This window comes from Arachis ipaensis, chromosome B6, assembly GCF_059453495.1.
Source record: "Arachis ipaensis isolate K30076 ecotype BB chromosome B6, ASM5945349v1, whole genome shotgun sequence".
Lineage (NCBI taxonomy): Eukaryota > Viridiplantae > Streptophyta > Magnoliopsida > Fabales > Fabaceae > Arachis > Arachis ipaensis.
In genome coordinates, this window is record NC_142441.1 from 138,960,204 (window position 1) to 138,974,139 (window position 13,936).

The 13,936-nt window shown below is 33.8% G+C and overlaps 2 protein-coding genes across 2 annotated transcripts; both read right to left on the bottom strand.

Moving 5' to 3' along the window:
• Window positions 1-5,391: 5,391 nt before the first annotated feature.
• LOC107647622 (inositol transporter 1-like) lies at window positions 5,392-7,762 on the bottom strand. Its single transcript, XM_088491665.1, has 5 exons — window positions 7,621-7,762; window positions 7,454-7,524; window positions 6,836-7,171; window positions 6,635-6,742; window positions 5,392-6,225 (listed from the first exon to the last, which is right to left on the bottom strand). Exons 1-5 carry the CDS (start codon window positions 7,760-7,762, stop codon window positions 5,392-5,394), a joined length of 1,491 nt encoding a protein of 496 aa, XP_088347791.1.
• Window positions 7,763-9,036: 1,274 nt separating this feature from the next.
• Window positions 9,037-10,703, bottom strand: LOC148562909 (uncharacterized). The gene is made up of 5 exons (XM_088491057.1): window positions 10,595-10,703; window positions 9,963-10,357; window positions 9,585-9,866; window positions 9,280-9,380; window positions 9,037-9,154 (listed from the first exon to the last, which is right to left on the bottom strand). The coding sequence occupies exons 1-5, from the start codon at window positions 10,701-10,703 to the stop codon at window positions 9,037-9,039; spliced, it is 1,005 nt and encodes a 334-aa protein (XP_088347183.1).
• Between the last annotated feature and the right edge of the window lie 3,233 nt (window positions 10,704-13,936).

Sequence of the window (13,936 nt, forward strand, 5' to 3'; positions counted from 1 at the left end):
GACTAGAGAAGAAATTGTGAAGAATTGGGTCTTTACATCTGTATTCGATCGCGTTAGAAGGTTTTTAGTTACCTCCTCTGTTAGCTAGATCTAGACCAGGTAAGCACCAATTCAACTCAACTTGCCTACCAGGGGCGGAGGTACATACTATTAAAGGGGGGCAATGGCCCCCCAAAATTTTAATTTTCATTTAAAAAAAAGTCTAGCTCCCTCCTGTTTTTATTTCCCAGCCCCCTCCCTTTTTTTTCGTATTACATTCCCAGCCCCCTTTAATTCATAAAAAAATAGCCCAATAACCCATTTCCCAATTCCCACCCTTTTTTTTATTTGCCAACCGCCCAGCCCCCCTTCCTAATAGCCCATTTCCCAATTCCCAATTCCCACCCCTTTTTTTATTTGCCAGCCGCCCAGCCCCCCTTCCTGTTTATTCGCATATTTTTCCAATCCCTCTTTTTGTTCCTACACTTCTTACTTTCACTTTGCAGGTAACAATTTTTTACTTTTCTTATTCTTCTTTTTCTTTATCTCTTTAATCTTCTTATCTGTTACCTCTTTGACTCTTGTTTTTAAGATAGTAATTCAACAAGTGATTCTTCACTACTGTTTCTCAAAAAAGGTTCTATTTTTATTCTTTTTTATTTTAAGAAAATTATTGAACTATTGACTTTTCTATTATTATTTTTCTGTTAGTCTTATCTAATTTTTTTATATTTTTTAATATATTTAGTTATTTACTTAATTTATTATTATTTGTTAATTAAGTTTTTGTTATTATATGTTAGTTTGTATATTTAGTTTTTTTATTAGTTAACTATTTAATTACAAGGTTATATTATTTATACTACAATATTAGTATTATTGTTCTGAATTTTAATATCTTATTTTGAATTGAAATATAATTTTTATATTTTATAAAGATCTAGATTGTAATTTACACTTTTTGCTAAATATATTTTTAATTATAGGAACTTATTTGGCCATTTGAATTATGAGTAAGTTCAAAATCATTGATATATTTTTTAAAAGAAAAGATCAAGAGAATGAAGATGCTTCTACTATTACTACTCCAATACAAGAGTTAAATAGTAGATTTAATGAGCAAACAATATAGCTTTTGACTTTGAGTTGTGCTTTGGATCCTAAAGACAATGTCAAATCATTTAATATTGAAGAAATTAGCAAGTTAGCAGAGAAGTTTTATCCCCTTGACTTTCCTTCTAATGAGTTAATATTTTGAAATCTCAGTTGCAACATTATCAGCATAATATACCAAATCATTTGAAAGGCATTGGTACACTTTCTGAATTATGCAAGAAGTTGCAAGAAACGGGAAAATCAAGAACTTATCACATGGTTGATAGATTAATACGTCTTGTTTTGACTCTACCAGTGTCTACAGCAACAACAGAAAGAGCCTTTTTAAGTGTGAAATGATTGTGTTAATCCTGTGAAATTGGTGTATGTAATACTTTAACTATAGTAGAAATTCCACCACTGTTGTGGTGGAGACTGGACGTAGGTTGCATAGCACAAGGCAACCGAACCAGGATACATGGTGGTGTTAGCTTTTCTCTTCTCTGCTCTGTTCTGTTTTCTGATATTCATGAGACAAAACGAAATTGTCTCATAAATTTCCGCTGCTGAGTTCAAACAGAATCAGTAACAAAAAGAAAGGCATAGATTCAACTCCCCTTCTGTAAGCCTTCTGCAACCTTCAGATATGTTGCTATAAAATAATAAAAACTTAATTTACAATAAATTTTCTCTCTTTCTTTTTAAAATAATTAAATATTTTTATATATTTTTTAATTTAATTTTAATATATTGTCAAATTAAAGATTTTATGAATCCATTCAATTATGTATTATAATGTAAAAAAAATACCTTTTACATTCATCATGTAAATATTTATCTAAAAGAATAAATGTGATGAAATGACTATGTAAAAAATATACATATTTTAATATATCAAAATTAACTTTCATATTTGTAAACAATTGTTCTACTATTCATTACAATTTTAAAATATTAATTACCACCCATTCAATTAAAAAATTTATTTGTTACAATATTTATGACATAAAACACTGTTTCACCCAAAATAGTTGTTACAAGCAAACTTATTTCAGAGTTAAGATTAAAAAAATATTATATAATTTTAAAATAAAATTATTAATTAAAAATAGATATTATTTTTTTTTATCTCAACTAATTTTTGAAGACAAAAAATACTAGTAATTTTACTTATATTTAGAAAACTAATATTTAGTTTGATAATTAATTAATTTATTAATTTCAAAAATTATATTATCACTATTCATTAATTTTTATTGAGTTAATTTATTTAATTAATTTTAATTTTGATATTAAATCAAATTTAACAAAATAAATATTGTTACATGTTAAATTTAATAAAAAAATTAATATAAATCTCAAAATAAAATTTTATAGTTTTTTGTGGAGGTAAAAATATAATTATACTGGGGACAATAATATATATTTGTATAAAACTATTACTTTTTTTTAAACTTAGTGAGGGCAAGTGTCCTCCTCCTTTGAACCTCAATCCGTCCCTGATAACACACGTCTAAATACAAGTCTATTTACATACATTCTTCATGTGCTGAAAATATTCAATTTCATCATTGTGGCATAACCTTTTCTTTTATCGTTAAAAAATACTATTGCTTATCAGTAGAGGAACCAAGGTGTTCTTAGCAACGATAATAATGATGATGATGAGAGTTAAGGCCAAGATTGATCATGACCAACTCTGATATCATGTAAAAGTATTGAAAGAGATTAAAACCAAAGAGAAAGTTAATAGAATGAACTTAGAATATGAAATTGAATTGATAGTGGAATGAATTAGTTTACACATGAAGCTACCTCACTTATCTACACACTAAGAATGAAGGATAACACATCAATAGCTAACACTCAATTGATCCTATAACAGATTCTCACTTCATCTAACTAACTCTATTGTATATCACACATGTCACCACTCATCACTGTCTTCTCCATTAACGTTTTCCCCTTTTCTTTGGCCAAAGCTGCCAGTAAGCACGCTGACACATGTGCACGTACATATATATTACATTTTTCAATTCTTCTCCTTTTATTTTTTATTCTTCTTCATTTCATGTTCAAACCCTAGCTTTATGACTTTTCGCGCTTTCACAAGTTTTAGGCGTATTGGAAAAATTTGTTGATCACAACTTTTTCGTAAGCTTTCTCCTTCCAAATATTTGAAACTTCTTCAAAAGTCAACCCTTTTGTCTTTGGCATGCAGAAAATCACAAAAACTATTGCAACACAAGCAACAGCCAAAAGAATCATAAAACTCACCAAGCCCAATCGCATCCACAAAAGAAAGGAAGTTAATAGACATGATGACAATTGTTGCAGACATGCCACCACATATTCCTCTAAACTCTTCAAGGTATATCTCAGTGTTCACAGCCCAAGGAACAAGACCCATTCCAGGTGCAAAGAATATAATATACAAAGCCAAACCCGCAACAGCAAGCCATCCATAAACTAAACTCGGGTTGCCATGTCCTCTAACATGACATGAAGCAGAGAGTAGGATTAAATTAGTACATTTTAAATTCAATTCATACCTTCTTTTTCAAGAAATCATTGCACATGTTTTAACTAACTAGTTTTCTCTCAACCCCACACACTAGTAGTAGACACTCTCTTGACACATATTTATGTAGAAAATTTATTTGGTTCTTAAAGAATTTGAATAATTGTATCTGATTTGTCTAAAAAGTGAGAGATGAAGAGGTGGATCTCATCTTTTATATTTGTGTCATGTAATTAAAAAATTAGTCATAGTAGAAGAGATCATTTATGTATTTATTCTAACATTGATTTTCAACTATCCTTGTACAATATGACATCATATATATAACATTTGATGGGCCACTTGAATTCCCCATGAAGAGAGATAAGGCCTGTGGCCAATGCCGCTAAGCAGCAGGAGCTGAGGGTTTCCAATGGCACCAGCACAGAGAATAACCTCAGCATGTTCACGTAAGAGGACGGAATTCAAAGGCTGTGAATAGGAGCCTTATAGTCCACTAAACGAGCCTTAGAGCGAGCTATATATATATATATATCAATCAGTGGTGTTAAACAATTTTAGTATCATAAATATATAAACTTAATATTTTTAATTTAGAGATTGATTACAAAAATATGGAAGATAATTTATAAAAATATAAATTTTCATTTTTTATATATAGCAAGGTTGATATATATAAATATATAGTATTTAAAGTAACACATTTTTATATTTTTGCAATATATTATTTTTTTCAAATTAAAAATATTTATTAATATTAAAAATATTATTTTAATTTTAACACCACCTTTTAAATGTTGTTAACATTGTATAACTATCGTAGCCTTCGTTCTTAATAAAGTAGTTTTAAATATGTGTACAGTAACATAATACGACGTTAGTAAAAATACTTACTTTTTACATTGAGGGAATGAATAGTTATCCAAATTAACAGATTTGATTATATGACTATATAAAATTAAATGTTATATAATATCAGTACATCAAAATTAAACTATTTATTTTATATCTTTGTAAAATTTATCAATCAAATATTTTTGGATAAGATTTGAGTTCATTCTAATGTAATAAAATGACATTTTTTGTCCATAATAAATTAATCAAATCATAATGACTGTACATGGTCGAAAATAGCCAAGTATATACTGGGAGGAACTAGAAACGAGATCAAGAACTACTTGAGGACTAGGATCTAGAAGCACATTAAGCAAGTTGATGAACACTGTGTTGCCAAGTTGAGAGTATGAAAACTAGAAAGAAAGGTAAGAGAATGAACTAAATATTAAATTGAATTGATGTTGGAAGAATGTATTAATTTACATATGAAGCTTCCTCACTTATTTACACACTAAGAGTGAAAGATAGAGAAACACATCAATAACTAATACTCAACTGATCCTATAACAGATTATCACTTCATCTAACTAACTCTGTAATGCAAACTAACTCTACATTGCTTGTCACACACGTCACTAGAGTCTTCTCCCTTAACACCCCCCTCCGAAATCTCTCTCACTCTCTCAACCTGTCTCAAGATTTGGAAGTGAGAAAAGGGCCATGGACCATGGAAAAAGACATGATCCTGATCAACTATATAGCCAACCACATGGATGGTGTTTTGAACTCTTTGGCCAAAGCTACCAGTAAGGACACAGACACATGCGCATGCACATATATATTGCATCTTTCATTTCTTCTCCTTTTATTTTTTGTTCTTCTTCATTTCATGTTCAAACGCTAACTTTATGACTTTTCGTGCTTTCACAAGTCTTAAACGTATTGGAAAAAGTTGCTGATCATGTACTTGCTTGCTCAACCATGCTCTCTATGTTTTTATCTTTTCCATAGGCTTTCTCCTTCCAAATATTTGAAACTTCTTCAAAAGTCAATCCTTTTGTCTCTGGCATATAGAAAATCACAAAAACTATTGCAACACAAGCAACAGCCAAAAGAATCATAAAACTCTCGCCGAGCCCAATAGCATCCACAAAAGAAAGGAAGCTAATAGACATGATGACACTACCAACCCAATTAATTGTTGCAGACATGCCACCACATATTCCTCTAAACTCTTCAGGGTATATCTCTGTGTTTACAGCCCAAGGAACAGGACCCATTCCAGGTGCAAAGAATATAATATACAAAGCCAAACCCGCAACAGCAAGCCATCCATAAACTAAACTCGGGTTGCCATGCCCTCTAACATAACATGAAGCAGAGAGTAGGATTAATGATCCAACCACACCTATTAAGCTACTAAGTGTAAGCTTCTTTCGCCCTACAATGTCAATAAGGTAAATGCCAATAATTGTGCCACCGGCATTAATTGCAGAAACAATGAGGGATAAGAACAAAGCCGATTCGTTTGATTTGAAGCCAGCCAATTGAATGATTGTTGGGCTATAGTACATTATAACACTAATACCGGTAAGTTGTTGGAATGCTTGAAGTCCAGCGCCACATATGAACGCAACTCTGATTTCTTTCAACTTAAATACATCACTGTATTTAACTTTGACCTTATCCTTTTGTTCTTGCTCCATGTGAGCTTCAAGAATATCTATTTCGTCCTCCAACCGAGGAGATGGGTATATCCTAGAAAGAACATTGGTAGCCTCCTCCTTCCTATTCTGCAAGTTAAAAGTAACTAAGCTTTTAATTATTGTACCAAAAAAAAATCAATATAAGGATTTATTTTACCCAAATTTTATAGGTGACTAATGACATAAAGTTGTCTTCATATGAAAATAATAGTTGATAATCATTAGATGATAATTTATTTAAGAAAAAAAGTACATGAAACTAATTTTTAGTTAGCTAACATTAGTCAACTTTAGATTTTATATTTATAATTTAAGTTTTAGGATCTAGAATTTAAGATAAACAAAATAACAAAATTGGCTGATGTTAGTTTAAAAAAAATTGGTTTCCAGCATTAACGTTAGTTCAACATATCAAATTATCTAATAGTTATTACCTATAATTTTTGCATAAAGAGAACTTCACATGAATGATCATTGATCTTATATCATCATTTACCTTCAAATATAGCCATCTGGGGGACTCAGGAAGAAAGACCATAAGAACCAACTGAATAACAGCTGGTGTACCTGCAATTCCAAGCATCCAACGCCATGTTCCAGGAACCTGCACACATAATTTTGCTCTTAGAAAATCAAGATGGATGAAGACAAAATTATTACTATTGGTATTGTTAGCTAAAGAGTTGGGTATGCTTACTCTAGTCAAACCATAATTGATGACAAAGGAAAGAAATTGGCCAGTTGTGATCATAAGACAATTGACACTAACTAATCCACCTCTTATTTCAGACGGTGATACTTCTGCAATATACATAGGAGCAGTAACAGAGGCGAAACCTACACCTAGGCCAACAAAAAACCGGCCAACTATGATAAGAGTGGGATTTGGTGCGACGGCGATCAAGAGTGATCCTACTGCGAAACAAATATCTGCCACAATAGTGGCAGCCTTACGCCCTAAAGAATCATTAATGTAACCACCAATGGCGGCGCCAAAAATTGCACCAATTAAGGCCATGGCAACTATTAGTTCCTGCAAACATAACAAAATGAGAACATATAATTGCTGCAAAATGGCACTCTACTCTAGTCCTACTGTGTCATAGTCATAGTTACGTGAATTCACAATTTATCTTTGTTGTCGAATGCTATATATATATATATACTTTTCCCATTAAAAATTTTAAATGTGATGTATTGCGTACCACCTACCAATTCTCCTACCAGAACATATTGCGTTTCATATAACTATATGGTCACAATTACAAGCTACCGAATTAAAAGAAAATGAACGAAAATCCACTCTCTCTTTTACCTGAAGAAAACTACTGTTCTTTACAACTTCAAAATCATCTTTTATGTACAAGAGAGCGCCAGATATCACACCTACAAATGAAAACAAAATATATGCTATATCATTTCTTTCTTTTTTTTTTCTTAATTAATGAAATGGTAGACAATACGCATATATGTATACTGTACCAGTATCATAACCAAATAGAAGGCCACCAATACCAGCCGCAAAAGTAACTCCAATAATGTAAAAATTTTGGGAAAATGATATTCTGCGCTCTGGATGTTTCTCCAAATAATCAGAGCTTCCTGCTTTAATCGGCATGCACATATCAGTCACCATTGTTGCTAGCTTGCTTTTATCAACTAGTTGTAAATTGCATGTTAATGCGTGAGATCTAACATAGTTTTATAGATAATAAAGTTGTTAAATTTAAAAATTTTGTTGGATTTCTTGTTCCCTTAAAAGTCGATGGGCATATATATGATAACAACATTTGTTTTTTTTATGAAGGATCAGTTTCATGTTGATGTGAACTTGCAACTAGATTACTCTCCCTTCTTTTTATTTCTTTTCCTACTTTCCGTTATTACTCTGTCACAACGAATTTGTACTCAAATACCTACATATGTTAACATGATTGCTGTCATTTTGGATCCTTATATTAACTATCTTAATTTAGATTATTTTAATTCTTATGTATTGATACCATTTAATAATTTTCTATTTTTGTCTAATAAAATATATTTATAGTATTCATGAGCCTTTCAAGCTATAATCGGTGGTTATGTGAAATTTATTTGCTGATGTATTGATATGTTAGTTGGATGTCTATAAAAATCTGATTCACAGTGATATTTATTATATAAATTAAATCCAAATATTAATACATGTGAATCATAAAAATTATTTGCATATATTTTCTTACGAGAAATGTTAAAGATAATTTTTATTAATATTAGTTAATACTGTTAGCTAACATTTTATTTTTATATTGTTAGGAGTTAATTTTAGTATTTAAAATTTAAAATTTAGTACTTAAACTTTAAAATATTTACTAATATTAATTAAAAATAATAAATTTTATTGGTTATGGAACATTATTTTTTTGTTATACTAAGTTGAGTTGTGAGTATATTTCTTTGGTGGCTTTTTATAGTTGGTGAAAATTCTGTTATGTAATGTGATAGGCACTTATTACCTTCTTATTCAATGGTCAACAAATAGTATCTTCTGGTAAAAGAGATAAGCCGTGGATAATCACTTAAATAAAGATTAACTTAACTAATAACAACTCTATTTGTCATCTTTCTTTTTTTGAAAGTAAGAGCTCAACACAATACAGTAGAGCGAACAGAGCTAGACAAGCAGCATACGCTTACTTAAATAACTAAATCAAACACATAAACTCCCCATGTCATCTTCGGTATAGCCATCAACAACAAAAGGCATCAACACCACTCCACTCATTAACGCTTCTCACGATCATGTTAATGACTTCTTCAACACCTCTGCTTTGATTCTGGAAAAGCCTGTTATTCCTTTCCATCCATATATTCCAAATGACCACACAAAAGCACCTCAGCCGCTGCTTACGATCCTCCTTACTCCTCGATTCCTCTGTCCAACTGAGAAAGTGCTCTTTCATCAAACCCGGATAAGACCATTGACAACCAAATCCTGATATCCAAGCACTCCACACCTACCACGTAAATGCACATCCTAGAAACAAGTGATATACATGTTCCAATTCATTATTACATAGCACACATATAGTATCTTCCTGTCTTATAATTCCAAACTAGCTCAGCCTTTCCTTAGTGTTCACCCTGCCTATTAAAACAAACCAAGCAAAAAGCTCCACTCTTGGTGGAACCAAACCTTTCCAAATGGTCCTTGTGAAGCTGTAGCTGGTTACCACCTCTGGGAGTGCTTCAACCTGCATCACCTGCACAAATGAGTTAGTTGAAAAAACACCTTGCCTATCATATTTCCAAACCACTCGATCCTCTTTGTTATTTACTAATTTCATCGGTCTCAAAGCCTCATGTAATTGACTTAGAAGCTCCAATTCCCACTAAAAAGGCTCGTGCCTCCATTGGAAATTCCAAATCCACTCTATCCCATCCCAAAACCCACAGTCCCCAATAACGGATCCACATTGGTTTGAAACAGAGAAAAGCCTCGGGAACCGGTCTTTCAGAGATCCACATAGTAGCCATACATCCTCCCAAAACTGAGTCCGTCGCCCATCACCAATCTCCATGGACAAACTTGTAACCATCTTATCCCTTATACGTTCATTCATGATGTGCAACTGGCATATATCTTTCCATGGGCCTCCTCTTGTAGGTAGTGCTTGAGTTGACAGTAGCTCATTGGAATTCAGATTATTACATGAACATACAATTTTCTTCCACAACGGGCACTCTTCCTTTGCAAACCACCACCACCACTTAAACAACAATGCTGATTTCTAAATCATTGCATCACAAACTCCCAAGCTACCTAGTTTCTTTGGAGCCTGTACCATTTCCCATCTAACTAATGCCATACCATTCCTATCATCTTTCTTACTCCACATGAATCTTCTCTGTAGTGAAATCAACTTCTCAGCAACAGCTTTCGGCATCTTAAATAGACTCAAATAGAACACTGGCAAACTGTTCAATACTGATTTGATGAGCACCAACTTCCCAGCTTTGTTTAGCACTTTAGCTTCCCACAAGCTTAGTTTCTCCTCCACTTTGTCCAGAATAGGCTTCCAAGTCTTCACCAACCTCGGGTTTGCTCCTAAGGATATCCCAAGGTATTTAACTGGGAGAGTGTCCCCCTTACAACCCAAAAGGTTACACATACGCTGTATCCACTGCTCTTCACAATTAATCGGAATCAAACTTGACTTATCAAAATTAATATAGAGGCCTGACATCAACTCAAAACATCACAGAAGTCGCTTATAATTCATAATAGTCTCCTCTTCTGGTGGGCAGAACAGAATAGTATCATCAGCAAATTGAAGGTGCGACAATTCTATGCTATCCCTACCCACCAACAATGGTAATATACGTCCATTCCTGATCGCCTCTCCAACCATTCAATGTAGCACATCCATAACCAGTACAAATAAGAAGGGAGAAAGCGGGTCACCTTGTCTCAAACCTCTTTCCATTTTGAAAGGCTTAGATGGTGACCCATTTATCAATACTGACATAGATGCAGTGGCCACACACTCCATAACCCAAGCTCTCCATTTATGCCCGAAGCCCATCTTTTGTAATACCAAGTCCACAAAGCTCCATTTGACCCTGTCATATGCTTTCTAGAAATCTAGCTTGATTATTGCTGCTTCCTTTTTTCTCTATTTAAGCCAGTTTACTGTTTCATATGCAATAAGTGCCCATTGTGTATTTTCCTTCCCTTGACGAACGTACTTTGAGTCTCCCCTATTAACCCTGGCATCACTGATCTCATCCTCCTGACTAGCACCTTTGAGATGACCTTGTAGATGCACCCCCACCATACTAATAGGTCTCAAGTCTTTGATCTCCTTTGCACCAATGAACTTTGGAGCCAATGCCACCCAAGCAATATTGCTATCAGTCGGTAACCTGAAAGAATTAAAGAACCCCATCACTGCTGTCATAAATTCAGGTCTAATCTCATCCCAGCATCTCTTAATGAACTTCATGTTGTACCATCACAGCCTGGCACCTTAGAGGACTCGCAGTCCCACACAGCCTCTCTGATCTCCTCAGCCGACGGCATCCTCTCTAAGGTCACAACATCATCCTCATCTATCTTTCCCACCAGACCATCTCTAAAGCCCATCATTGGAGTAGCTTCCTGATGATATAATTCTTTGTAAAACTCTCTGATGGCTATCTTGATTCTCGCTTGATTTCTGACCGTTCTACCGTTTATCACTAGTGTATCAATCTTATTGTTCCATCTTCTTGCTGAAGCCATATTGTGAAAGTATCTTGTATTTTTGTCCATCTCCTTCGCGTGCCGAGACCGAGACATCTGTTTCCAATGCATTTCCTTCCTTACATACCATCTCTCACAACAAGTAACTAGCACCTTTCTTCTAGCCTCCATCGTGGTATCATATACTCCATTGCTAACCATATCATCAACTCTCTTGATTTCTTCCTCAAACTTTGTGATCTTACTGTCCATCTCCCCAAAATTAGCCTTGTGTCATCTTGATAAACTACTATTTTATGGTTTATCTTGTGCTAATTTGAGTGGTTTTTATCAATTTTTTACTCACTTATTCATATAATTTGCATGTTTTACATTTTCCTTCCTAATTATGTGCTTTGATTAAAAACATGCTTCTTTGGCCTTAAAATTGCTAATTATTAATCTTCTCTTATTACCATTCGATGTCGTGATATGTGTGTTAAGTGTTTTCAGGGTTTATAGGGCAGGAATGCCTTAGAGAACAGAAAGGAAGCATGCAAAATTGGAAGGAATACAAGAAATTGAAGGAATTGCTAAGCTGTCCAACCTGACCTCTTCGTACTAAATCTATCATAACTTGAGCTACAAAGGTCCAAATGAGGCGGTTCTAGTTGCGTTAGAAAGCAAACATCCGGGGCTTCGAAATGATATATAATTTTCCATGGTTGCTCAGCAGATAAGCGGCTCGCACGCGTGTATCTGCGAAAATTCAGCGTATCAAAATTCGCCCCTAGCGATTTCTGGGCTGGTTTTGACCCAGTTCTCGGCCCAGAAAACACAAATTAGAGGCTACAGAGTGGGGGGAATCATTCATTCATTCACACAACTTTCATTCACATAATTTTAGGTTTTAGAAGTAGTTTCTAGAGAGAGAGGCTCTCTCCTCTCTCTAGGTTTTAGGATTCTTAGCTTTAATTCTTCTCAATTTCATATTTCTATTTTACTTTAATTTAGTTTTCTTCTACTCTTATTAGCTCTAGCACTTTAGTTATCTATTTTTCTTGTTGATCTCTTTATGTTGCTATTTTAGTTTATGGATTCTCATGTTAGATTTGATTCTCTATTTAATGCAATTTGAGGTATTTTATATTTATGATTGCTTTCTTCAATTTATGTTATTGATACTTTCAATTGGTTGTTTAGGTTTTATTATCTCTTATTAATTTCTATGTCTTTATGTTATGCCTTCCAAGTGTTTGATAAAATGCTTGGTTGGGCTTTAGAGTAGATTTCTCTCCTTTTGGCTTTGGTTGAGTAATTGGAGACTCTTGAGTTATCAAACTCCTTTGTTGATTGATAATTGAAAGTTTCTAGTTGATTTGGATCCCTCTAAAGCTAGTCTTTCCTTAGGAGTTAACTAGGACTTGAGGAATCAAATTGATTCATCCACTTGACCTTCCTTCATAGTTAGAGGTTAACTAAGTGGTAGCAATGGACAATTCTCATCACAATTGATTAGGATAACTAGGATAAGATGTCTAATTTTCATACCTTGCCAAGAGTTTTCTTAGTTATTAATTTAATTTCTTGCAATTTACTTTTCTTGTTCCTTATTTCAAAAATCCAAAAAGATACTTTTCCATAACCAATTATAAGTACACTTCCCTGCAATTCCTTGAGAGACGATCCGAGGTTTAAATACTTCGGTTTAATTTTTTTGGGTTTGTTTTAGTGACAACCAAATTTTTGTATGAAAGGATTATTTTTGGTTTAGAAACTATACTTGCAACGGGAATTTATTGTGAATTCTTTACTAGCAAAAATCCGTTCATCACATCTCTCTAGCGGTATTGTTAGTGCCTTCAATTTATCTGTGAACTGTATCTCCCCCAAACCTCTCCATTCCTCTTTAACCATACTGAGAAATCCATCATGTGTAAACCACGAATCTAGACTTCGGAACGGCCTTGGACCTCCCCTCAGCGTTTTGTCCTCCAGTATTATGGGGGCAATGATCTGACAATTCCCTTGGCCCCCTCGTAACCAAGTTTCTGGAAACGCTTCAAGCCACTCCACATTAACCAGAGCTCTATCTATATGACTGCAAGAGCGACCTCGAAACCATGTAAACTCGCGATCAGTGAGTGCCAAATCTACTAATTGCATATCTTGTATCCAGTTCCTGAATTCTTTCCCTGACTGAGGTACAGTAGTTGCACCTTTTCTTTCCTCCACATGTACTATCTCATTAAAACCCCCATAAAACAACAAGGGACCTGACATAACCCAGCTATATAGCTTAGCTCCTCCCAAACATGACACTTCTCATCTCTATTATGAGGACCATAGACCAATACAAAAGCGCAATGGAAACTACTTTTTAAACATTACTCCTTCGACACACAGCCACCTCTCCCCCTTATAGTAGTTATTCATTTTAAACACTGATTCATCCCATATTAACAGTAGTCCACCAGATGCACCATCAGAGCTTACATACTCCCAGCCTAAATCATCTCTCCCCCATATTCTGGCAACATCAAAATTTGTCACAACCTGTCTTTTAGTCTCAATCAGGCCTAACATATTTAAACT